This window comes from Accipiter gentilis, chromosome 14, assembly GCF_929443795.1.
Source record: "Accipiter gentilis chromosome 14, bAccGen1.1, whole genome shotgun sequence".
Lineage (NCBI taxonomy): Eukaryota > Metazoa > Chordata > Aves > Accipitriformes > Accipitridae > Astur > Astur gentilis.
Genome location: NC_064893.1, coordinates 10,103,604 through 10,129,083, shown reverse-complemented (window position 1 = coordinate 10,129,083; position 25,480 = coordinate 10,103,604). Strand labels below are relative to the sequence as shown.

Below are 25,480 nucleotides of genomic sequence, written 5' to 3'. Positions count from 1 at the left end.
GGCCGTTGCCAGTAGCGGCGGCGTGAGGGGCGCCGGAAGCGGAATTGCGAGAGCGTGGCGCACGTCCGGCGAGGAGAGGCATGGCGTCCGTGGTGCTGAGCGAGGCGGAGAAGCTCTACATCGTACATGGCATCCAGGTAGTCGACGACGACGACGACGACGACGGCGGCGGGTGCCTTGCGGGAGGTCCCGCTAGCCTGGGGCGGCGTGGAGGCGGCAGCCTCCACCCCGGGGAGCGGGAAGTCATTCGGGCTAGCTCGGACAGGCCTGGCCGTGCTTGCGGCTGGTGGTAGCGTTGCCCGGCGACACGTGGGGCAGGGCCCATCCCCGCCCCTCCGGGCTGGCTCCCTGTGTGTGGGAACAGGTTACAGTGTAGGTTGGGGAGGAGGGAGGGAGCTTTCCGTTACATGGTGTCTCGGGGCGAAATCTCCGAGGTAATAATCATCCAAGCACACCGAGAACAGAGCATCAGACGAGAAAGCAGGCTGGCAACAGGACGCGGGTGTGTTTTTTCATTGCTTGACCTCTTCTTTCCCCCTCTTCCCTTGCCCCTTTCTCAAGTTTTTGCTATTGCATAGAGTTTCAGCCTGTCACTAAGCTCAGGAAGGGCGAGCGGACCAAGGAGGAGGAGTGAAGGATGTGTGGGGAGAAATGCCAAAGATAAAAGGACTGTACTTTCTGCAGAGTACAGAAACTATCTTACTGCAGAGAAATCTACCTTTATGGGGATGAGCTGTATGGTATCTGAGGGTGCGTAATATCTGGTTTTGAAATACAGACAAAAGCATTTGGGAAGCTGGTGAGTTATTTTTGTCTGCTGGACCCTAATTACATATATAAAAGCTTGAGTATCCCAAGAAAGACCTGTGTTTTAAAGCCAAGACCTTTACGCTTTTGCAGTCTGAAGCTCTCTTTTGGAATTGAAGGGACTTAGTGTAGCAGTTCATGTCTGTCTGCAGAGAGCCAGTTGTAAGCTCTAGGTAAACGAGAAGTAAATGGAAAAGCACAGTTGGTTCTGTTGTACTCTTAAGTGAAAGTGATGAAACTATGAGCTGTTGGGTTTTTATCCTTTTTACTGCTGTGTTTGGAATAGGAAAAGGAAACTTTAACATCACAGATAATTTTTTCTTTTTTTTTACTTAAGCACAATATATCGATTTTCGTACTTAGGAGGACCTTCGTGTAGATGGTCGTGGCTGTGAAGACTACAGATGTGCAGAAGTAGAAACAGATGTTGTATCAAACACAAGTGGATCTGCAAGAGTAAAGCTGGTAGGTAAATTTCTTAGGGATTGTGTACTTTGCTGATGAAATTCCTGGTTTATGTGACTGGTTTTAAGATAAGCTGAGGCTATTTGTAGATGAATTTGTGTGTGTGTAATAACACGTTTGTGTGCGTGTGTATAGCACTAACTGAAACTATGCATTAAGTGAATAATGACAGGTTGTATAATTCATTTAGGCTGGCTTAACCTGCTTGATCTAGAGGTACTGTGAAGTACCTGGACAGCCTTCAATCTGAACTAATCTAACATTTAATATTGGAAACTGAAATTGCTGTTGTGCTTAATACCTGGAAGAAATAATTCTATTCCTTTAGAGTGAGGCAAAACTACTTCTGGCATGTGTTGACTGTGAAGAAGATAAATATACTGTGCAATATTATAAAGGTTCTGCAGAAATAGCTGTTTCCAGAACCAGCATGATAGAAGTAGTCATTAAAAGTGTCTTTTTAACCTAGAGAAAGCTAATATGAATGGTAATTATCTGAAGAATCTTCTTGCGTTTAACATTGTCCTTCTAAAGCCTTTCCTTTTTTTTAAAAAAAACCTAAGGTTTAGTTTAAGTTCACTCTGATAGAATGAAACTGAAAGGTAGAAGTGTCAGCTTACTGTAGGCATTTGAAGTAAACGAGTAGTTCTGTGACTGTAATTCCAGTTGTGCAATATGTTTTTGTTTTCACAGGGACACACTGATATCTTGGTAGGTGTAAAAGCTGAAATGGGGACACCGAAGTTAGAGAAACCAGATGAAGGTTACCTGGAATTCTTTGTTGACTGGTTAGTATACTAGAAGAGAAGGAAATAGATGTAATATTTGGAATAAATGACTAATCAGGTCTCACCATTCTTCTGAACTTTATACCTTCATTCCGCTAACCTCTTGTAAGGGTCTGAGTAATAGAAACAAGTTATTTTACTGTTTCAATAGTGCTGAATGTTCAGAAACTTTCTGCTGTTTCTGCAGACCCAAAATAAGTAAAACAATAGGAGTTAAAGAATGCAAACACATTAAATAAAACAATCCCAAATTACGTAGCATCACTGCAGCTGGAGGAGAGTAATGGTTCAATTACACATGCATTTAACATGACTTCATGACTACAATGTCAGTTGTCTTTTTTACAATGATAAAATAGAGAAAATCTCTTTCAAAAATTAAGTATTCTAGAAGAAAGGAATTGACTGATACAGACTGTACTTTAACTGTACTTAAAGATTTGCTTACTTTCTCTGTGAAAGCAGTGGAAAAAGTTTGAAGTGTGTTTTGTACAAATCTGTTTAAAAAAAAGAAAAAATCCTCACTGTAAACTTCAGATGCAAAAATTAATTAGAAAATTTAGTTATATTTGTCAGTGAATCAGTATTTCATTAACTAAAATGGTATTTGTTTTTAATCATATTCCTGGCTTTGTGCTACAAATGGACTATTGTTTAGCCTTACAGTCTTTGTAGTGCTTGAATTATGAAGGAAGCTGGAAGAAAACCGAGAGCTTTTTTTTTCAGGTTGCTCTGAGCTAGCATAGTGACATCTCAGTGTTATTCCAGACTGTCTGCTGTCTGAAACCACAGTACCCCTGTCTTGCAGACTTCCTAAAACTGTTCTTTATGAAATAACATGCTTTGGGAACCTCTCATAAAAGCCTTGGCACTGTCATGTTAGCTGTTTTGCACGTGACCTTTATTTTTATTAAAAACAAAAAAAGTTGCTACTCTTACATTAAACCAATATACCATTTAAAGCTAAGGTATGAGAGCTACTAAATAAGTGTCTATCTGATAATCTTTCTGACCTAACTGACTAAATCTGCCTTAATGTTTGTGTCTGTCTCGCATTATGCAGCCTTATCTAAGACTGCCTCTGTACATGACAATGTACTAGTTAACTGTGGAAACTTACTGTTTGTAGACGGAAGGACTCACCTATGAAATAATGGTTTGTCTATGATTACTGGTCAAAAAATGTCAGACAGGAAGATGATCTTCTCAAACGGGGTCCTGCCATTAGAGGGGATCTGGGCTTGACTGCTTTATAAAACTCACCTATGAAATACCCTAAATAGTACCCACTTGGTTCTGGTGACTTCTATATAAAGAAATTCCACTGACAGCATGGACATTTCTTTACCAAAACAAGCGAGGATGTTGCAATTCTTTGACGCTTTTTTCGTACGTAAATAAATGTTAGAAAAACTTCAACTCATTAGTGTTAAGTTGTATTTTCTGTTAATTTCTGCTTCATAAAGAAGATGGAAGGGAGATATGCAGCAATATTGTGCAAGGTGGATCTTGTCAGTTTTAGAAATAGGTAATCCTTACTTTCTGTGACAACACAGACCCCAAAAGCCTAACTTTTAGAGAAGGGTCGTCACTTCTCGCATGCTTGTGCCGCCAGGGACAGGCGACCTCTCACCTCCAGAAAGATCCAAAACCCAAAATAAGCAGAGGCAGCTTGTTCTCTGTAAAGGGAAATGAGATAGTCAGTATTTTCATGCATTTCCAGGCTGCCACTGGGTGGTAGTAACTGAGCGTAGCTGGATACACTGCACCTCCTGGTGAAGTTCCTGTATGTTCCATTTGGCCTTTATATTGTTGAAACTAATAATAAAAACTCAGGCTGCAGTGTTTGCTATCTTAAAATGCTTATTTCTTGAAACCTTCATGGCTTCTTTTACTGCTGAAAATAATAACTTGCTGGATCATGTATATAATTCTCTGCCCCAAAATTCCATTTCTCTTCATTCTGCTCAGAGTCCTTAACCTAAAATCTGAGAAGCGCATTTAGTCCCATTTTGAGGCAGACTTCAATGCAAGGCTCTGGAAGAGGTGATTTTTGGGGCACTGATTTGTGATACTAGAAATTAATTATCGTAGACCAAGTCCATGTCCTATGTAATGTCCTTACTGCCCATCAGCACTGGAGAAGACAGTCGTCCTGGCCACTGATGTTGAAAGACTGCTGTGTCTGCTTTTCTCATGTTTGAGTTTTGGGGCTTTTATAATACTGACTTGGGGGGGGTGGGGGGGTGGTGGTGTTTGTTTTTTGACTGAAGCAAAGATTTTCAGAGTGTAAGAAATAAATAAATAAAGCAACCAAACAGACATCTGAATTTCTTGAATACATTAGGTTTTGTTTGTGGAATTAGGGAAGCAAGGAATAGATTTGCCCAAGTCTGGCCATCTGTTCTTCCACTTTGAAGGCCAGACGTGCTTTTTTCCAGCTGGGAGAGTGGGCCTACTTTTGATGCCTGCATAGGAGTCTGGATCAGATAGGATCTTATATTTTATAGATGGAAAGCGGTTCTCCAAATTACGAGAGATGACAGTATTGCAAAACAGCCACATCAGCGTGCTCTTAGGTGATCCTCAGATATTGTTCCATTGTGTTTTGTGGGGAAAATGTTAACTTAAAACAAATTTCGGTGCAGTCACTGAAAGTATCACTTGAACGGTGGCTGCAGGAAAGGAACTTTTCCTCCCCTTCTCTCTCCTACCATAACCCATTATCGTGGCAACTCTTCTTTGCAGAGGCAAGAGACAAACTCAGTAGTTTTGAAAGAATGAAATGCCTTTACATTTTTTTAGGGTACTTCTGCCATTAAAGATGTATTGTCTGTACTGGATGGGATCAAGCTCAGTTTTCAGAGAGAAACGCTCTCTGATGCTTGAGTAAAACTGTTTTGAACTCTATAAACAGATGTTCTTTTGAACGGAAAGTGTGGTAACAGTGCCTGACCGGGCAAAGACCTGAATCAGTAAATTCGTGTTGGTAGAGTTACCAGTTTGACTAGACTAAATTCAAACCCTTGTTAGCCCAATTCTTTATAGGGTCATGAGCTTGAATATCATCATAATCATATTAACACAGTTAGACAGCATCTGGACCTGAATGCAGGTCTATCTATTTCTGGGACTGCCTTGGCAGTCCTGACATGTCATAAACCTGTTGTCTCCTGGCTGCTTTCTGGAAGAGTGGAATATTAGTGAGGTGGATAACTTAGTGCTGATTCTAAAGCAGTGAATCTGCCTTCTTGTTTTAAATGTGTGTTTCCTTTGGTGCAAGAATAGAAATCTGGTATTGGTTGCTTGAAATTAATACAGCTTTAAGTGAAGAATATCTAATGTGTAATGAAGTCCTTGTATATAAGGAAAATAGCTGTAAGCTTTTGTTCAATTAACTATTTTATCTCTGTTATGCTATAATCTACAATGTAATTCTATTAATGGCTTGGACAATGGATGGGAAGTACTTAACTACTGTGAGAGAAAAGTTTTGGCTGGTAACAGCAAGGGTTTTGAAATTAAGTAGAAATCTGTGGTAGAAGCATCATTATGCTTTAGGAGAAGTCTTGATCGTTAGGCAATCTGATGCTGAAATGGATTTGAAAGTCTTAAAAATTCCTTTCTGTTTGGGAGTAGAAATTCGGTGCTGTGCCTGGCCACTACTAAGTTCTTTCTGTGCTTCAAAAAAGAGGGGTTTTGGCATTTTCTCTTACTAGTGCCGGACAACCCCTTTTCAGACTTTACCAGTGTAAATTACTGCAGTAGTCTGTGAGCATTAGGTGGCAGTATTTACCATATAGTTATTATAATAGTACCCTGCCTTCTTTATTTCACTTTAATTGTAAGGAACTGAAGTGTTAAAATAATAATGGCATTAAGGTGCAGTGAAACTTGCAATGATATCTCAGTTGAGTCTTGTGTTCTTCCTACTCGCTGTCAAAGAAAGTGTCCATTTATAATTTAAAATATGACATTTGATAAAGCTGTGTTTAGAAATCATAATGAGGTATAGATTGAGGTTTGTATAACTCTTTTCAACTTACAATAAGAATTGTAGTGCTTGGGTAACTGCACTTTAAACAGAATGGTTTAAACAGAATGATCTAGTTAACTTGTGCAAAAGCTACTTCCATGGATGAATGCTTGTGTAATACAACCTGAAGACCTGACTCAGCATATTTCCAGAATTAAGTTATATTTAGATATGGTCCTATCTTATAAAATTAGTGTCTAAGATTAACGCAACTGTGAATAATGTTGTGTGTCACACTTGCAGTGCTTATTCATATGGCAAACATAGTCTGGAAGCATAGGTCAGTGCTTGATTGGTAGTAATTAATATTTTTTTTTGAGCATGTATAGTGCTGTCTGTTTATAGTAGCAGCAAATAACTTCTATAAAACCCAGTAGGTCTTCCTGGCATTCTGAGTTTTCATCAGTGCTGCAAAAGAACAAGTTGGGAGAATTACTGTGAGGTAATTCCTATAGGTAAGAATAATAATAGGTAGTTAAATGTGAGCTTATATATAGACTCTGCAGTCTTGTTGATAGAGCTGACTTGATCATTTAAGTCATGCCTAGATAATGTGGATCTTTAGTTGTTGTTTTTTTAAAGTTGAAGGGATTATATTCCAAGACTTTGTTTTCTGCTGTATGTTTATATTCCTGTGGTGTCCCTGTTGGAAGAGCTAAGATTTTGTATCATCAGATAAACACAAAACATACGTGACGCATTGGCACTGGGAGATGCCCAGCCAGGAGAGCACAAGGCTTTGCTATTATAGATTTTGAACATATTGAATTGAAATCACTACTGTGGAACCACCTCCTTTCCTGTGCTCTGCAATGAGAAATTAATTTGGGGAAGGTGTGACTAAGCTCTTTAAAAACAGGATCTGCAATGTGTGTTACAGTTCCACTGCTTGAGAATGCTCTTGCTATAAACCAGAGGTTGGGTTCAGAATATTTGTTTATTATTTTGCTGTATATGCATCTCCGGACATTTCTGCTCTATTTCATTGTGACTTGGAGGCGGGGGGGGTTCTGTGGAGGGTTTTGGGGGGTTGTTTGGTTTTTTTTCTTTTTGTAGGCCTGTTTTCCTTTATTGTTAGAATTTTGTTCTTGGCTGTGTACAAGGCCCCAGCACCCAAGGACTTTTCTTGCATGACTGCTCATAAACAAAGTTTGTTATGTTGGAATCAGGGAGTGAAGACCACACACTTCTGTCAGATCCCTTCTGGAAAAAATGTTCTTTAGTTGCTGCTCTCCATAAGCTGCCGTTGCTGAAAATAATCATAGAATCATTTAGGTTGGAAAAGACCTTCAAGATCATCAAGTCCAACCATCAACCATGCCCACTAAACCATGTTCTGGAGTATCTTGTCTACGTACTTTTTGAATACCTCCAGGGATGGTGACTCAACCACTTCCTTGGGCAGCCTATTCCAATGTGTGACAACCCTCTCAGTAAAGAAATTTTTCCTAATATCCAACCTAAACCTCCCTCGCCACAACTTGAGGCCATTTCCTCTTGTCCTATCTCCAGCCACCTGACAGAAGAGACCAGCACCCACCTCGCTACAACCCCCTTTCAGGTAGTTGTAGAGTGATAAGGTCTCCCCTCAGCCTCCTCTTCTCTAGACTAAAGAACCCCAGTTCCCTCAGCTGCTTCTCACAAGACTTGTGCTCCAGGTCCCTCACCAGCTTGGTTGCCCTTCTTTGGACACGCTCCAGCACCTCAATGTCTGTCTTGTAGTGAGGGGCCCAAAACTGAACACAGTATTGGAGGTGTGGCCTCACCAGTGCCGAGTATATGGGGACGATCACTGCCCTAGTCCAGCTGGCCACACTATTTCTGATACAAGCCAGGATGCTGTTGGCCTTCTTGGCCCCCAGGCACACCGCTGGCTCATATTCAGCCGGCTGTCAACCAGCACCCCCAGGTCTTTCTCTACCGGGCAGCTTTCCAGCCACTCTTCCCCAAGCCTGTAGTGCTGCATGGGGTTGCTGTGACCCAAGTGCAGGACCTGGCACTTGGCCTTGTTGAACTTTATACAGTTGGCCTCAGCCCATTGATCCAGCCTGTCCAGATCTCTCTGTAGACCCTTCCTACCCTTAAGCAGGTCGACCCTGCCTCTAAACTTGGTGCCACCTGCAGACTTGCTGAGGGTGCACTCGATCCCCTCGTCCAAATCATTGATAAAGATATTAAACAGAACTGGCCTCAACACTGAGCCCTGGGGAACACCACTTGTGACCCACTGCCAACTGCATTTAAACCCATTCACCACCACCCTCTGGGCTCGTCCATCCAGCCAGTTTTTTAGCCAGCGAAGAGTACACTTGTCCAAGGCATGAGACGCCAGCTTCTCAAGGAGTATGGCATGAGAGACAGTGTCAAAGGCCTTGCTGAAGTCCAGGTAGATAACATCCACAGCCTTTCCCTCATCCACTAGGCGGGTCACCTGGTCATAGAAGGATCAGGTTGGTCAAGCAGGACCTGCCTTTCGTAAACCCATGCTGACTGGGCCCAATCCCCTGCTTGTCCCGGACTTGCCATGTGAGCGCTCTCAAGACAAACTGTTCCATAACCTTCCCTGGTACTGATGTCAGGCTGACAGGCCTGTAGTTGCCCAGATCCTCCCTCTGACCCCTCTTGTAAATGGGCGTCACATTGGCAAGCCTCCAGTCCTCTGGGACCTCCCCTGTTGACCAGGATTGCTGATAGATGATGGAGAGTGGCTTGGCAAGCACCTCTGCCAGTTCCCTCAGTACTCTTGGATGTATCCCATCTGGTCCCATAGATTTGTGAGTGTCCAGATGGTGTAGCAGGTCACTAACTATCTCCTCCTGGATTAAGGGGGGTATATTCTGCTCTTCATCCTTGCCTTCCAGCTCAGGGGGCAGTGTACTCTGAGGATAACTGGTCTCACTATTAAAGACTGAGGCAAAGAAGGCATTAAGTACCTCAGCCTATTCCTCATCTCCGGTGGCAACATTCCCTTCTGTATCCATTAAAGGATAGATATTCTCCTTGGCTCTCTTTTTACTGTTAACATATTTGTAAAAACATTTTTTGTCTCTTACAACAGTGGCCAGATTTAGTTCTAGCTGAGCTTTTGCCTTTCTAATTTCCTCTCTGCATGTCCTAACAAGATCCCTGTACTCTTCCCAAGTTGCCCACCCTTTCTTCCAGAGATGTTAAACTCTCCTTTTTTTCTTGACTCCTAGCAAAAGCTCCCCATTCAGCCAGGACAGTCGTTTTCCTCAGCAGTTCGACTTCCAGCACATGGGAATAGCCTGGTCCCAAGCCTTTAAGATTTCCTTCTTAAAGAATGTCCATCCCTCCTGGACCCCTTCGCCCTTCAGGACTGTCTCCCAAGGGACTCTCTCAACCAGTGCCTTGAAGAAGCCAAAGTTTGCTCTCCAGAAGTCCATAGCAGTGGTTTTGCTAACCCCCTTTCTTGCCTCACCAAGAATTGAGAATTCTATCATTTCACGGTCGCTAAGCCCAGGACAGCCTCTGACCATCACACCTCCCACCAGTCCTTCCCTGTTGGTAAACAGTAGATCTAGCAAGGCTCCTCCCCTGGTTGGCTCACCTACCAGCTGTGTCAGGAAGTTCTCTTCCACACACTCCAGGAACCTCCTAGATTGTTTGTTTACTCTGTGCTGTGTTGTGTTTCCAGCAGACGTCTGGAAAGTTGAAGTTCCCCACGAGAACAAGGGCACACGATTCTGAGACTACTGCCAGCCGCTTGTAGAATGATTCATCTGTCTCTTCAACCTGGTTGGGTGGTCTATAACAGACTCCCAGCACAATATCTGCCTTGTTGGCCTTCCCTCTCATCCTCACCCATAAGCACTCCACCTTGTCATCACAGTCGTGTAGCTCTGTACAGTCCAAACACTCCCTAACGTAGAGAGCCACCCGACCACCTCTTCTACTTTGCCTATCCCTTCTGAAGAGCTTATAGCCATCCATTGCAGCACTCCAGTCACGGGAATCGTCCCCCATGTTTCCGTGATGGCGACTAAGTCATCTCTATCCTGCTGCACGATGGCTTCCAGCTCCTCCTGTTTATTGCCCATGCTGCGTGCATTGGCATAGATGCATTCGAGCTGTCCTATCGAATCCACCCCTAACATCGGCACGCTGCCCCCAGGCTCATCTGTGGTGCACCTAGTTTTATCCCTTACCCCCTTCAAACCTAGTTTAAAGCCCTCTCTATGAGCCCCGCCATCTCACAAGCGAGGATTCTTTTACCCCTTTGAGATAGCTGGACACCATCTGTCGCTAGTAAGCCCGGTGCTGTATAAACCTCCCCATGATCAAAAAACCCAGAATTCCACTGACGGCACCAGCCTCTGAGCCACGTATTAACCAGGTGTGTTTTCCTGTTCCTTTCAGTATATTTCCCTGCCACTGAAGCGATTGAGGAAAACACTACCTGTGCTCCCAATCCTTCCACTAATTGCCCCAGGCCCTCAAGCCCCTTTTGATTCCCTTTGGATTTCTCTCTGCAATCTCATCACTGCCAACCTGCACAACCAGCAGTGGGTAATAATCAGAGGTCCAAACAAGACCAGGGAGCTCCCTGGTAATGTCTTTCACCCAGGCCCCAGGGAGGCAGTAGACTTCCCTGTGGGATGGGTCAGGTCTGCATATTGCGCCCTCTGTCCCCCTCAGAAGGGAATCACCTATGACAATTACCCTCCTTTTTCTTTTTTCAGAGGCTGTGAGAATGCGTGGAGCTGCCTGACTGAGCCTAGGCACCTCCCTAGATAGGGGTTCATCTATACCCTGATATTCATTGACCTGGTCCTCAAGTTCCAGAGCCCCATACCCGTTGTGTATGGGCAACTGGGAAGGTGAGGGAGACCGGGAGGGGATTTGCCTGCCTCCCCAAGCAGGGAACTGTATCCATTCCCCTCCAGGAGCTGCTGTCTGTAAGTGGCTTGATAGCAGAGACTACACTCAGTAAAGAAATTACTAATTAAGGTCAGGCAGTCATGTCACTTTAAAAAAAAAAAAAAGTGTATTCTACTTGTCATGTTGTCACATCTTTCTCTTAGCCACTCTTTTATTAATTTAACATTCAACTCTAACAGGCTGTCTTGTTAGCTGTTCCGAACTTAGTATTATTTTTGAAAGGGTTGAGGTGATAGATGATGAGAGTGCTTAAGAAATAATCCCAGAGAGAATTCACCAACTTTAATATTGTAACTTGGGAACTGAAGATAGTACTGGAATTTAAATAGTATCAGAGTTTGTAGCAAGATGTAGGTATATTATCAGCATCAAGACATTTACTTACGCAAAATGCAAATAATTTCTTTACAGATAGGATGCTTATTGTTGTACAAATAAATCCTTAGATATTTCTAGTGTTTTCTATTTAAGAAATGTTCTTGGGTATTGGCTGCTTCAGAAGTGAAAGTATTTTTTCTTTCTTTATCTAGTTCTGCAAATGCTACTCCTGAATTTGAAGGCCGGGGAGGAGAAGAACTTGGCACAGAGATAGCAAATACATTCTACAGAGTATTTAGCAGCGAGAGCAGTATAGACTTGAAATCACTTTGCATTAATCCCAGAGAGCACTGCTGGGTTCTCTATGTTGATGTATTGGTAAGTAAGGAAATTCAAGGAGGTTTTTCAGGGTGCTGACTGACTTAGCATAACCATGTGTATTTTCATATAAAAAAAGCTTCTCATAATGTGATATAATGCTTCACAGCATGGATGGCCATTTTCTTGTGAATCTACCTATAATAGTTAATCACTACTTCCAGCTTGCTCTTTTTCTACTCTTCTTGACGCCACTGCTCCACTGCAGAGCTAATAAAAAACACTGAATACTCCAAATCTGTCACAGATAAAAATCAGTGATCGAAGAAATTGCCACTAAAGACAACTAAATGTTTTTCCAAGCTAAGTATAACAGCAAATGTATTGTTCTAATGAATGTAAGTTAGCATGGGTGTATGTTAGCCCTAACATAACTGTCCATCCTGTTTGCACTATTACCAGTACTAATTCAGTAAGGTAACGTTTGGCCTAGGCATTTTTTGATGAAAGTTGTATACATATATTGAATGTAGAAGAGAAACTGAATATTTGTTTCCATTAAAAAATGGAAACTGAATTTTGTGCATGTAAATCTTGTGCATGCAGCAGCTCAATTTCCAAACTATGCTGTATTTAAAGCACTCTGTTGTGGGAATTTAATGGAAGTCTGCAAGTCAGACTCTCCTGAGCTTTATTTCCAATTCTTATTGGTCCAGAGTTGAGTTTCTACTTGTCAAATTTGTAACTGAAACTATGTTGAGGGATCTTACTCACAGGAATCCATTAATGTCTATGAAATGATTTGCAAAATGTTAAGCTGTATTACCAAAAAAATTAAATACAGAGTTTTGTTAAACAAAACAGGAACATATAGACTAAGACCTAATTAAATGTGAAAATTAGTCCATTAGGTGTTTAAAAAGCAGGTCATTACTTGATTCTTCCTGGACAAATTTGTTGATTGTCCGCAGCTACAGAGAAAAACAGCCTTAGTATTTTTATGCTACTAGTTGTATCAGAATTATGCACATCAAAACCTATGTTATGAGATGAATTTTATGTTTATCTTTGTCTACAGTGCCAGTAAAGAATCTGTTGTAGGTTCATAATTAGGACTCTAACTTGTTGAGTCTTTTTAATGTCATATTATGCTGGGATTTTGTGTGTGAGCCACTGAAGAGCTGCTGGTACATTTACAACAACATACTGTTAATGTTATTCTGTAACCCCCTCTTTTTTTTTTTCTCCTCCCACCCCAGGCCTCTGTATTTTCACATTTTCCAGGTACTTGTACTATTTCCTTTCCAAATAGAAGACATGTATAATGTGATAGTTCATACTTGATGTAGGTGCCTGATAACCTACGGATTTTCCTGAAGCTGCTCTTGCTGAATCATTTGTATAGAATTCTAATAATACATGCTAATATAATGTACAAGTCATATTATTCATCATTTGAGGCAGTCAGATTCTAAATATAATAACAATACTTACTGAGAGTCCTTTGGATGATGTTTTCCTTCAGAATTCCTGGAAATTGTTTGCATTCGTGTTTGTGTTGTATAGTTAAGTTGGAATGGAAAAAAAAAGCCTTAAATCTGTCATAAGCCTGAAAATACCGGTATCTTGTGGTCAGGTGGGAAGGTACTTGTTTTCAAGTCCCTCATTCCGAAAGAGAAAAACCCAGAAAGAATGTTACAAACCTGGAGGTACTCCATTGCTATGTAATTTAGCCATGTGCACTTTGATCGAAGCATCTATATTCACCTGTCATCTGTAAACAAAATTTGAGATATGCAACCTCAAAAGAAAAAACAGTATATTTGGCATAGTCATGCAGCTTATTGATTAAAAACATCTCTCAAATATTTTCTAGTCGTCAGTGTACTTGGGAGGTGCTATAATTGTGTACAGTCAGACTGGAAAGAAAATAACTTCAACTATACACACCACAAAGATGCAGACGTATGGACACATATAGATATGTGCCAAAGATCAAGAATATATACCTTGACCTTTCAAAATACATGCATTCTTTCTTAAGAATAGAAGGCACTCCACTTCTAGAGTAGCTCATGAATGTGGAGATACACTGGACTACAAAACTATAAGCCTGTTCTCACCCTCTCTGCCTTTCCCTCAATTTATTTCACCTTCTAAGTCATTGATGTCAGAAATAAACTTTTAGGCATTTTTGAGGGTGTTTTTGATACATGTATAGCCTTCTCCACATAATTTGCCTCAGCAGCCTGCCATGCTGAGCAACGAGAATCAAAGTGTGCGATCACTTTTCATTCCTTACTCAATCACAGTGCATTCTGTCTTGGGGGCATGCATTAGGTTCTGTTGAAATTTTAGCAATTCACTACTGAGCATCCCTCGGAGGATTTCCTCATCATTTTTGTGTGTCCCCCGCCCAGTTTGGAAAAAGAACCTCCGATAAGAATCAGTCCTTTTGGAGGAAAAACTTTGAATAAGGCAAGGTCTACAATGTTTTCTCTTTTTTTCCCCACTCCCAATCACTTTTTCACTTATGTATCAGTAAATTAAAAGCAGTCCTTTGTAGAGACACCTTTGCTTCCTACAACTCACAGTTGTGCAGACTTTCTTAGCCCTTAAAAAAAGGGGCGCGGCGGCAGGGGCACAGATCTCAGTACAAGGTGCTTCAGCCGAGAAGAGAGTGTTCATTTCTTTTTGGTGGAATTGTTGTACCATACTTGATACAGGCTGTGTTCATAGCCTGTAGGCGCCACTGTAATACAGATAAGGCTTTAGAATAGCAGCCTGAACATAAGCCTAGCAACAGTACAGGCACATCCCGTTATTGTGTTTTAATAAGAAAGACATTGTGGGGCTTATTGAGTTATCCAGTAAAATCCAATAGTGACTGAAAGTGGCAAGTTAACCTCTTGTATCCAGCAGCTGTTTGCAAAGAAATAATCTGATCACCTTTGTATTTAGCTTTCTATCCCAACTTTTTGTCATTCTTTTTACACAGTTCAGTCTGTCTTCATAAAAATAAATTGTCTTTCCAGAATGTCTGATTTATTATTTGCTCCCAGTGCGGGAGTTTATCTCATTCTTAAATAGATTTTGAAGAGCAATCAATGTGATCAGTGTTGCAAAACTTGTTTTGCTGTCATCATACAGCATAGATTGATGTAATGGAGAGGCATCCATATGTTCTCACTGAAGTAGTTTCAAATGCTTGCTGGGGATTTGTGTGTTCATAGAATAGTACTGGCAGCTAGGAGCGGAGCTTGTCAGAGAGCTAATGCTAGACTATAGCCAAATACATCTTTGAGTTGTCTGTCAGCCTGCAGAAGGTATTAGTGGTTATGGGAGACCTGCCTTTTTATCTAGCATGCAGTGCTGTTCTTCTCTTTGTTTTTCTGATCGTCATGGGAAAAAGCTAAGCTAGACTCCCTCCACACACTTGATAGTATTCAAATGATAGTATTATCAACAAGTAGACTTTGACATCAGGATTTCCTTAGATCTTTTTCAGCTACAAGACAAACCAGCTGATGAGTCCTTTTCCATAAAGAATAGAGAAAAAAATCATGATGTGCCTTCATAACTATACCTTTTATAACTAGCTTTTCATACCATGTTCTGGGTGACAGTTTGCATCACTTCTTTGAAAACAATTCTACCAATTGGTTTGTCCAGTTGATATTTTAAAAAGACTCCTCTTTGAAATAAAGTATAGAAAATGGATTGGCTTGATTTAACATTAAAGAATGAATGTCGTGAGTTTATAAAAAGTATTTGGGTCATAGTCTAGTTCGGAGCCTTAGCACAAGAAGAGTAAGAACAGCAGTGGTTTCATTTCAGCTTCTATTATTAAATTTTATCATTAATTTTATTATGAAGTATGTTAACTCTTCTATGTTACATGTATAATACAGTTAGCTGAAATCTTAATTTCCAGTCTGTTCTTTCTTTTCATAGATAGGCTGAAAGACAACTTTGGTTTTTAAAAACCTGTTCTGGTTCTTAATTTTGTGCCTTTTCAAGTAGATTTAAGTAAAATAAAGACTTGGTTTAAAGGCACTAGCCTGATGTGCTTTTAAAGAGATTCTTTTTTTCCTCTCCAGTTATTGGAATGTGGTGGCAACCTCTTTGATGCAATCTCTATCGCAGTGAAAGCAGCTCTCTTTAACACAAGGTAAAGCACAGATCTCATTTCATGTGAGTGAAAGTGGTATGGGAAGTGGAAGAGAAGTACTCTCTGGGAGCTAAGCATTTTTATTGCTTCATTATTTAAACAAGAAATACCCAAGGCAACTTGCATTCAGATACAAGGCAGTCCATTTGCATGCAGGCAACATGAACTAATGATTTTAATGACTAATAATAATTAAGTATCATATTGCATTATATGCACAATCAGGCTTACTATATAACTTGTGTTCTGTAGCGAGATCCAGAAAAAATTGTCTTGACCATATGGTTTTGTTGCAAGTAGTTGGAGGCCTTTGTGTTGATGCCTTCTGGGTTTAAAGTAAGAAGTATTTACTGATACGTGGTTCTCCTGAATAAGAAGCCCTCTGTCAATGTGACTACTGATTTGTAACTAGCCCTGATTTGCTGCTGCTGATGTTCTTTCCCATTAACTGTTAGTCTAGAGGCTTTTTTAAAACTAAGAGGAAAAATGGTGGGGAGAGATCATGGGGAGGGGGAAATGATATGTCTTAAAAGAACTTTGCCCCATATGTTTTAATTCAAAGAGTGGAAGAACAGAATCTAGTAGAATGAATGATGCAAGTGCTCTGTGTGTGTTTTAATGTTAACATTCAATATTTTTTCTAATGTTTTTATCTTATTTATCTATAGGTGAAAGGGAATACAGAGTTTTGTAGCACCTTTTAGAAAGAAAGTAGTGAATGGCTTTGCTAAAAAACTTATGTAGTAAAAGTAGCTGGAAGAGGTGCAAAAGCTAGACTCTTACAAGCATAAATGTTTTAAAAGTGGATCTCAAATTGTTCCTTGGCTTTAAATTAGAGATGTGCTAAAGTTACTGGTATAGTTCTGGCTTATTCATCAGGGAATCGGCACACAGTACTAGAGCTGGAAAAGTACGGTCAAGAAGAGGAGGAGAAAAATGCTTTTGAAGACAGGTGTTATATCAGGTTATAAACACTTTAAAAGGGAATAAGGGGAGAATCCATCTCAGACTACAACTTGTATGTATTGCTAAGAAATTGCCCTTGTTAATCAAGTTCTCAACAGTAACTTTTAACAGTAGATTGTTTTTGTAGTATTAAGAAATACTGTCACAAACATAACGGCTCACAAAAGAGTTGACAGTACACTGAAGGGAAGAAATGTCTATGTCTCTGTGTGTGAGCTGCCAGGATGCAAAAGTTGTATAGTTAAGAGTTGCTCCCATGAGGGTTGTTTTACAGATCCAAGGCACTTTATTTACAAAATAACTGTCTTTTTTCTTATTTCAACCAGAATCCTAGTTCTGAATAAAGAGGGCAGATCATACAAAAAGTAATTAAAATAAATAAATAAATACAAGAACATATGCTACTTTGGGCAACATGGAGGTGTAATTGTTTTAATGATTCTGCTTTATTTTTATTCTTCTGACAACTGTATCCTTCATATAATCTTTAATCTGTGGGCAAGCATTCACAGTCTTGTGGAAGTCGGATATCAAATGAAAATGTGGTACAGTATGCTATAATGCAGAGCCTGTTGATTTCTTACCTGTGAAAACCCTGTTATTGATTTGAGCAGGGAATATTAGTACGTCTAATCTCATATGAGCTCAGAAAGTCAGGAGGTGAAATTCAAAGTGAAAACCTGTTGTCCTCATTCACTACTCCTCTCCCTTTCCCTTGATATCTACTAAGTTTTCCTTGGATTGACACAAGGTTGTTTAGAGTAGCTGCCCACTCTCCATAAAATATTATTGTCCAAGCAAGACAAGACGTCAGTCTGAAGATCACTTCAGATTAAGTGTTCTGAACTTCTCGTGACATGTGTGTCCCTCTGAGTCTTACTTGCCTTTCATAATCTGTTTACAACCAGGTTTCTGTTTTAAGTGTTTTCAGATCTTTGTCAGCCTTGACTGCAGCCTTGGAATGAAGAGTAGGGAGCTCAAGCTGCTGTTTTTCTTTGAAGCTACAAATTTTTAGATATTCAGAAAACCTCAACTTCATCCTTAAAATCTTGCTCTAACCATTTTTATGATAGCTATGGATACATTTTTCTTTAGGGCTAAGTAAATCCAAAATTGAAACTTAAGGAATTTCACGTAAGAATTATGGGATTTAAGTCCTTTGTATGTCTGGCTTGACTCATTGTGTTCCCTTCAGGCATGGAACAATGACAATATGACTGGTTTAGGGGGAACATTTACTTTTCAGAGTTTTGTATTGTTCATTGTGTTCTAAAAATTATATCAATATCATGTGCAAAATATAGCAGATATCAAACTTTCTTTTCAACTGTGTCTACAGGGTGCTTAAGGCTCAATTTATCCATAATGGAAGTAGATATTGCAAAATGTGCAGGCAGCTACTGTGTCAGGACTTAGCATTAAAGTTGATCCTGTGGAATGTGCCTACTTGCAACCAGGGCAACAAACTAGGCAAGTTACAAAAGCTATAGAGTTTATAACACAATAGCCTTGCAGATGTCGTGCTTTTTGTTCTGGGCAGCGTGGTAGAGGCAGAACTGATGCCTGCTTGCAAGGGTAGAACTGGTTTTGCAGTTGTGAAATCTGGGTCTGCAGCATACAGAAAAGAGAGAGCACTGTTATGTGGCTAAGTCCTGCTGTACAGATCCCTGCCGTGATTAGTTGCAGGAATCAAAAGAGAAAAATAAAAGTTGCCAAATATACATGTACAGCTAGTTCTTAAGATAAATCTTCACAAGCTGGGAGAGGAAGTCTCCAGTTTTCTGGAAGTGCTTCATGCTACACTCTCTTTGCCTAGTTTTGTGCGTATATACCCTGTTTTTATGCAACTGTGATGGTTGTATCTGATCAACTGTCTTTTTGCCTCTTCAGTAGTTATAATTTCTACCCCTGTCATCTGTGCTTGGCCAAAACAGCTCCTTGCAGGCATTTTTCAGGTATTCATTCTGGCAACTTCTTCTTGCAGACCAAACATTGCTCTGGTTTCTTAGCTGGTTTAGGATGGAGTTAAAAATTGCTTAAACTCACAGATTTTCTTGAAATCTTCCTTCTTTTTTTAAACACTGCTCTGGCATGTACACTCTTGTCTAGGCTGTTGTCCAATGTTGTCCATTGGCCTTTGTAGCTTGAAGGTTAATCACCTTGTGCCTTTATTCCATCAATTTTTAATGGATTATTTTTAACTTGAAAATAGGATTTGATGCATTTCCATGAGTTGCAAAGCATTTTGAGTTCCATTTCAAGAAAAAGTACACATTGCATTTGTTCTGCTTACTGAAAGTTTTAGTTTTAGTTTGGCTCAGGCCAGTGTTCTTGTAGGGAATTTGTTCTCACTGAAGCAGGGTTGGCTGTTGTGAAGTACACACCTCTAGGACTCTTAGCCACAAATAACTAAAATACTCTTCCAGGAAACAACAAAAATCGCTTTGTGTTGATGGGGGAAATGTTCACTAAATCAGTCCCTATCTGCTTCTATTTTAAAAGAGATATGGTACAGAATGTGTAAAAGAATGTAACCTGCAGAGTCTAGTTATAACACACAATGCTACTGTAAAAGTACTAATATAAAAACAGATTGTGGCTACATTCCACATGGTTACTGAAGTTAGCTTTCTAGGGATGTCTTGAAATATTTTATGTTCTCAAATGCAAATTTGTGAAAGTGAGAGTACTATGGTTGAGCTGTGTGTAGGTTTTACTGGCCAGTAAAGCACAGTCTCTCAGTCAGCACTCCATTCTAGTGGGCACCTGAATAAATGAGGGTATATAAGATGTTGACGTTCTTGGTGGCTTGAGATACCATCTTCTACTAAATTGTTTTAAATTACTTTATTCATTATGCTAAGAAAACTGCACTAAATCATCCTGTAAAACTCCATTAAATGGCTAGCACAGATACAATATACATACTTGTGATACTTCTTATAGTATAAGGAGCCTGTCTAGCTCATTTGTGAAAGAGCTCGCCACTCACAATCGAGAAGAAAGCATTTTTTGGATTTCTGTCTGGGGTTTTTTATCCCTGGTCATTGCTTTTGTGTATCTGTCCTTAGAACAGCAGAGACTTCTGGCTTCTTAAAGAATGAGAATATCTTGCCAATCTTCCCATCTTGCTAAAGAGAAAGGATTTTACTAATGTCATCTTTTCCCTTTACCCCAAGGCTCCTTAGTGTCAGTCTTTCCTGAGCAGCCTTACTACTTGTATTTGCTACTGATGTTGCAGCTTCGCCAAGCTATGCAATTGCTGTAATTCTGACAACTTTACTGTTGTCTGCAAGGTTGGGAACCACAGTACAAAAGGTTTCAGTCTTGGTGATTTTTCTCCTGTACATCCAGGCAGATGTACAAAGAATTGTTCAGAACTGATTCATGCAAATGCCAAAAGAATCTCTCCCCATGTATTAGTGTAGAAAGCAGTTCAGATTCTAATGGTTTGAATTATTATAATATGATGATCTTATCCTAAATATCTTCCCTCTTACAATGTTTTCTTCCTAGTGTCAGTGAGTGAGTTGTTAATACAGTTGATAACATTCTGTATTTTTTTCTAAACATTTAGCCCCATTTAGAGGAAAGGGCACTTCCTGCCATTGTGGCTGTATGGCAACTGTATTTGTTATCTGTTCTGGCAATGATTTTGCACATTTTGTTTCCACAGAATACCCAAAGTGCGTGTTCTGGAGGATGAAGAAGGCTCTAAAGAGATTGAGCTGTCTGATGACCCTTATGATTGTATTCGACTTAATGTGGATGATGTGCCCTGCATCATCACACTAAGCAAAGTAAGCCTGACAAATTTCTGACCTTCTACCTAGAGACTTCAGTTTCTTTTAACTTCACCTGCCATTTATTTTCTCCCCTAGAGATAAAACTTGTGTTACAGAAATGGTCAGTGTCCACTATGTATATAGTTGCTCATCTTTGGCCTCCTAATTAAGAAGAACTTTTACTGAATAAGGTGGGGGTTTTTTCCACCTCTGACTTGCAGGTTTCTACTTGATGCATTCTTAAAATGCATCTTCTTGCATGCAGAAGAGTTGTTTATTACTTTTTGTCTACTCCTTGCTCAACATCCAGAGCAGCAGATACTTCAGTATGTTAAAACAAATGGTCATTGTTGTGAGGCTCAAAGGTTGTGTGATCTGCCTGGAGTTACACAATGAGTATTTGTTTCTGGGAACGGAACTCCGTTTTCATGGGTGCAATACTGTCCTTTCCTTTCAAACAGGTTTTTGTTTTCCTTTTCCACATAGAGCACACAGCTAGCACAGTTATTTGCTGGATGCTGCATTTTCCATTGCAAGAGTTAGTGATTTATTTAGTTACCTGCAAGTTTGTTTGACATTTCTTTTAAGCAAGTTGCATGAATAGTAGAAAGGCCATCACTGAAGTGGGGGCTTACCTGAGTCTTGGGTTGTGTAATTTTCACATAGCGGGGAAGAAGGTCCATGCCTGGGAGTTGCAGGGAAAGGGGAATATAGAGTTTCATATAGATGAAAGGACAGTCAGAGAGGAAAACCCTATGAAATAGTCACATGATTATCTCATGTCTCTTATGTATGTACACACAATCTGGGGTCATAGGCTGTTGAAATACTGTCCTGTCAGGTCAGTCTCTGACCACTACTAAAGGCCACACGATATTAGGATGGGAGGCTGTAGATAACTAACAGAGGTACCACTCAGTTTAACTTAATGAAGAGTTTAGACAACTGCAAAATAATATGTCATTTTGTCACTAACTTACAGATTGGATATAGGCATGTGGTGGATGCTACCCTTCAGGAAGAAGCCTGTTCTTTGGCCAGCCTGCTTATTTCTGTGACCAGTAAAGGTGCCCTCACTTCAATGAAGAAAGTGGGGAAGGGTAGCCTGGATCCTGAGAGTATTTTTGAAATGATGGAGGTAAGGAGTTTTGAGCAGTTACTGTCTTGGATGATACTGGATGAGCTGGAACTTGGATATATGAAAAGCTGCAGTAAGGACTTCAAGAGCAGAGATCTTGGTGCTTTGATTAGGTGCACAAGAGACTTACTGAAGGTTACAGACAGTTCCTTTGAAATGAATGGATGTTACCTAAACTTTAGAAGCCTGAAATGTATGGTACTCACATTTGTTTCAGTCAAGTACTTCACAGCTGTAAGACTGTAAAGCTTAAGTTGATAAACTTTGAGAGTATTTTTAAAGAACATGTTCCCTCTCTCATTGTTTCCTTTAAAGACTGAAAGAGCAAAACTTCTAACATGGTAAAGTACCTATAGAAGTAGAGATAGTACTTTGAATTGCTAGTGCGTGGTGTTCTCTTCTAGCACAACTCATTTGGTTTATGATAAGCTGACTGTTCTTATCTTACTGTTGTTTTTCTTCACTCCTTTATTGGGTTTCTGTTCTGTCCCTACTCCATGAAAATACTAGTATTTGGATATTGTTCACATCCACATAAGAATTCCATTTTAAACCTTTCTTCAGGCTCTTCTTAAATCTGTTCTCCAGTATAAATTCTCATGCCTGGGTTTGGCCTTCAGCATGAGAAAGAAATGGGTTTTGAACTTGGAGTCAGAATGAAAATTAAATACTTCAAACTGGCTCTGTTTCCTAGAAATCCAGAACTAATTTCAGCATGGCTGTAGTGAGGAATGCAGATATTGGAGCCAAGTTTGAAAACAGTTGGTCTCAACTAGAAATTACATGCTGAGTATATATGGCACTTCACTGTTTCATGACATGAATCCAGAGTGCTAATCTTGGTGGTACCAGTGGGTGTTTTAGTGCATTCAAAGATGTCACTTACCTCCCTTATCTGGATAGAGAGGTGTTATCTCTAATCTAGCATCCTAAAGAAACCAAACTTCCCATGAGTATCTGATGTGTCTTCATTGATGGATTTTGAGTCCAGTTCTAACTAAATGTCATAGAAGGTTGAGGTTTTGGGTCTAGGGCTGTTACAAAGAGATGGGTGCTTAAGTCAGATACAGGTTCATGGTAGAAGCTGGCCTCCATGAAAATTATCTGCACAAAGCTTTGACCGAAGCCTCTGTTTTGATAACCAATTTCGCTCTACATTGAGCCCTAAATAGGAAATGAACTTCTGCAGTTCCATTGTATAGCCTACCCCCAGAGACTGTGCTTGGAATTATGTAATGATCATCTAAACACTAATCAGAGATGTGTATGGAAGATAATAACAGAAAATCTTCAAACCATCCTACTCTTCTTAAAAGCTTTAGTGAACTTGTCCCTGCTTGTTGGTGCAAGGAGTTAAAAGCTTAAGCTCATCACCCCGGGAGTTGTGCTGTCTCTCACTTGCTTTGGAAGAAGTCTTCCCTCCTGGGTGGTGAGCAGTTTGAAGGCGTGAGGGATAAAGCTGATCGGAAGAAACCAAGATGTTGTCTGGGAGGTCAGAGATTATCTGTTTGGCCCTGCCTCAAACTCAGCTGCCTGACTAGGATACCAAGAAAAACAAAAAGGCCTGGGAATGTCCAGTGGAAGAGCTGCATAGCCCTTGCTTGACACCTCCATTCCCTTATGATTTGGCTGTAGGTCAGAGAGTGTTCAGCTTTCCCTGCCTGGTAGAGAACAGATGTTGTAGGACTTATCTCTTAGGAAGACAGCTTTATGGGAAAGTTTTGGGAAGCTGCTAGCATTAGGCTTTTTTTTAACTGAGTTTATGATCCAACCTGTAAGAGAGGCAAGCAGGAATAAGAACAGTGTTGTGTCAATACCAAAGCTCTGCACAGTTCCCATTCACTTTGACCTGGTGTGAGTGATGTTGTCTTACATTTGAGGAGAATGCAAAAAGTATGTCACCCCTTGGGACTCCGGACTGCTGCTGTGATCTTTGTCCCAGTGCAGAGCTGTAAAAATTCTTGTGTGTGCCCCCCCTAATTTACCGTCACTCATAGTGTCTAGCATTGACAGCTACCCTGCTGCATCAAAGCTCTTCCCAGATTTCAGTTGGTACTATGGGCCATGTTCTGTCACCTCGCTCTTTGATTAGAAATGTACCTTATTTTAAGGTTTGTGTGCCCACAATGTTGGCAACTGTCATCAACAGGTGAAAGAGACCTTTGCGGTCAGCTGTATGGCAGGCATAGGCTTCATTGCATAGATCAGGACCTAGTAAACTCAGTTTAATATAATCTGTCTTTGGCTCTTTCGGGACAGGTAGGCTCTCTTCATCTCTGAATGGAGTCAGTATTTCAGGTCATTTAGAGAAAAACCCTGGGAAAGCTCTAATAGGCACCACTGCATTAAGATCTTTATTTCAGCATTACCCAATGTTTCCCTGTTCTGCAGCTTCCACAGATACAATTGTGCATGTGAGAAGAGTAGAGGCTGGTATCGGAGCTAATCCTGGTGGTTTTCCACTGCTGGAGTTTATTTCTGTAAAGAAAACCTTCTGTTAACTCCTTTAAGGTCGTTGGACAGTACAGAATTGCACATCATAATGAAGGATCTGCACACAGACTGACTTGGTGATGCAGCCAGTGTGCATTTTGGGCTTCTTTGGCCACATGACAGGGTGTTGAGCTGGTCTAAATTCAACCTGCTGATTCTGAGCACATTCAGAAGAGTTTACTGAACTTTGTATTAGTAGGCTGTTTTGCTGGTCAGGTATCTCATGTCCTCTGGCAGCTAACGTTGCTGCTTACTGCATGTGCTGGCTAATTTGAATATGTGCTTGTGCCTGATGTGAATTTAATTTATATTCCTGGGTGATCCAGCGGTGCACAGATCTGGTATTAATGATCATGGAATGCTTCTCTAATGAAAGGGAGCACTGTCTTTATGTGTACATTTTTCCAAAACTTAATCAAATTAAAATGAAATTTCCACCACCATTATTTTTCTTAATTAAAAGCATATTTTTATTATACCAGCTGGTGTATATTAATCATTAAAGGGAAAATATTTGTCAAAAGGAAGTGTTCCGTGAGAGTCGTCTTCCTGCTAATAAGCATATGTCTCAGATTTGTTTTGCTTTCTTTGCATTGCAGACGGGAAGAAGAGTAGGCAAGTCATTGCACATAGCCCTTCAGAAGATTTTGGATGAAGAAGAGAGTTTGGGGACCTCACGGCAGAAAGTTGGATTTCTAGGATGAGTTTTTATTAAATGTTCAAAACTGGTTTTAATTGTTTGTGCAATCTTGTCAGTTTGTATATAGAAAAAGGATATTTTCTTGTTCCAGTACCTTTATCCTTCTGGCTAAGAGGCTTTTAAAATGTTACTGAGCGTAAAGAAAGCTACAGTTAAATGCGAATAAGCAAATTTGAGATGCTTTCCATATGGGTAGCTGTCCGCACCTAGGAAGTGCACCAGCAGCAATTGATGCAATTGCCTGGGAAGTCTTGGGTCTGTTTTCAGCAGTGACCAGTGTAGGTTCCACTTAATTCTGTTTCCATGTGTTCCACTTCTGCAGACCAGCTGCTGTGTTCTAGAGCATACATGGGGTTGTCCTCGGTGTGGTATAAGCCAGGTTTTGGGCCTCTTGAAATTTTTTTTTGTTCACCAGCCAGATGAGAACAGCACTTTGGGGATATCTTCCTTCAAATTATCTTAATTTTCTTTGAATAAAGTGTGGTTAGATTTTACTATAAATACAACATGGTCCCAAGTTTCCAACTCATATTTTAAACCAAGATTTCTTTGCTCACTAGAGCTCTGCCTATCCCTTTTGCCAACAGGCACAATAG

At 40.3% G+C, this 25,480-nt stretch overlaps 1 protein-coding gene across 1 annotated transcript; it reads left to right on the top strand.

The window, feature by feature from the left end:
• The first annotated feature begins 27 nt into the window (after positions 1-27).
• Positions 28-24,919, top strand: EXOSC7 (exosome component 7). The gene is made up of 8 exons (XM_049817251.1): positions 28-137; positions 1,171-1,272; positions 1,966-2,060; positions 11,526-11,691; positions 15,732-15,802; positions 20,445-20,568; positions 21,536-21,691; positions 24,784-24,919. The coding sequence occupies exons 1-8, from the start codon at positions 81-83 to the stop codon at positions 24,886-24,888; spliced, it is 876 nt and encodes a 291-aa protein (XP_049673208.1). The 5' UTR covers positions 28-80; the 3' UTR covers positions 24,889-24,919.
• The last annotated feature ends 561 nt before the right edge of the window (positions 24,920-25,480 follow it).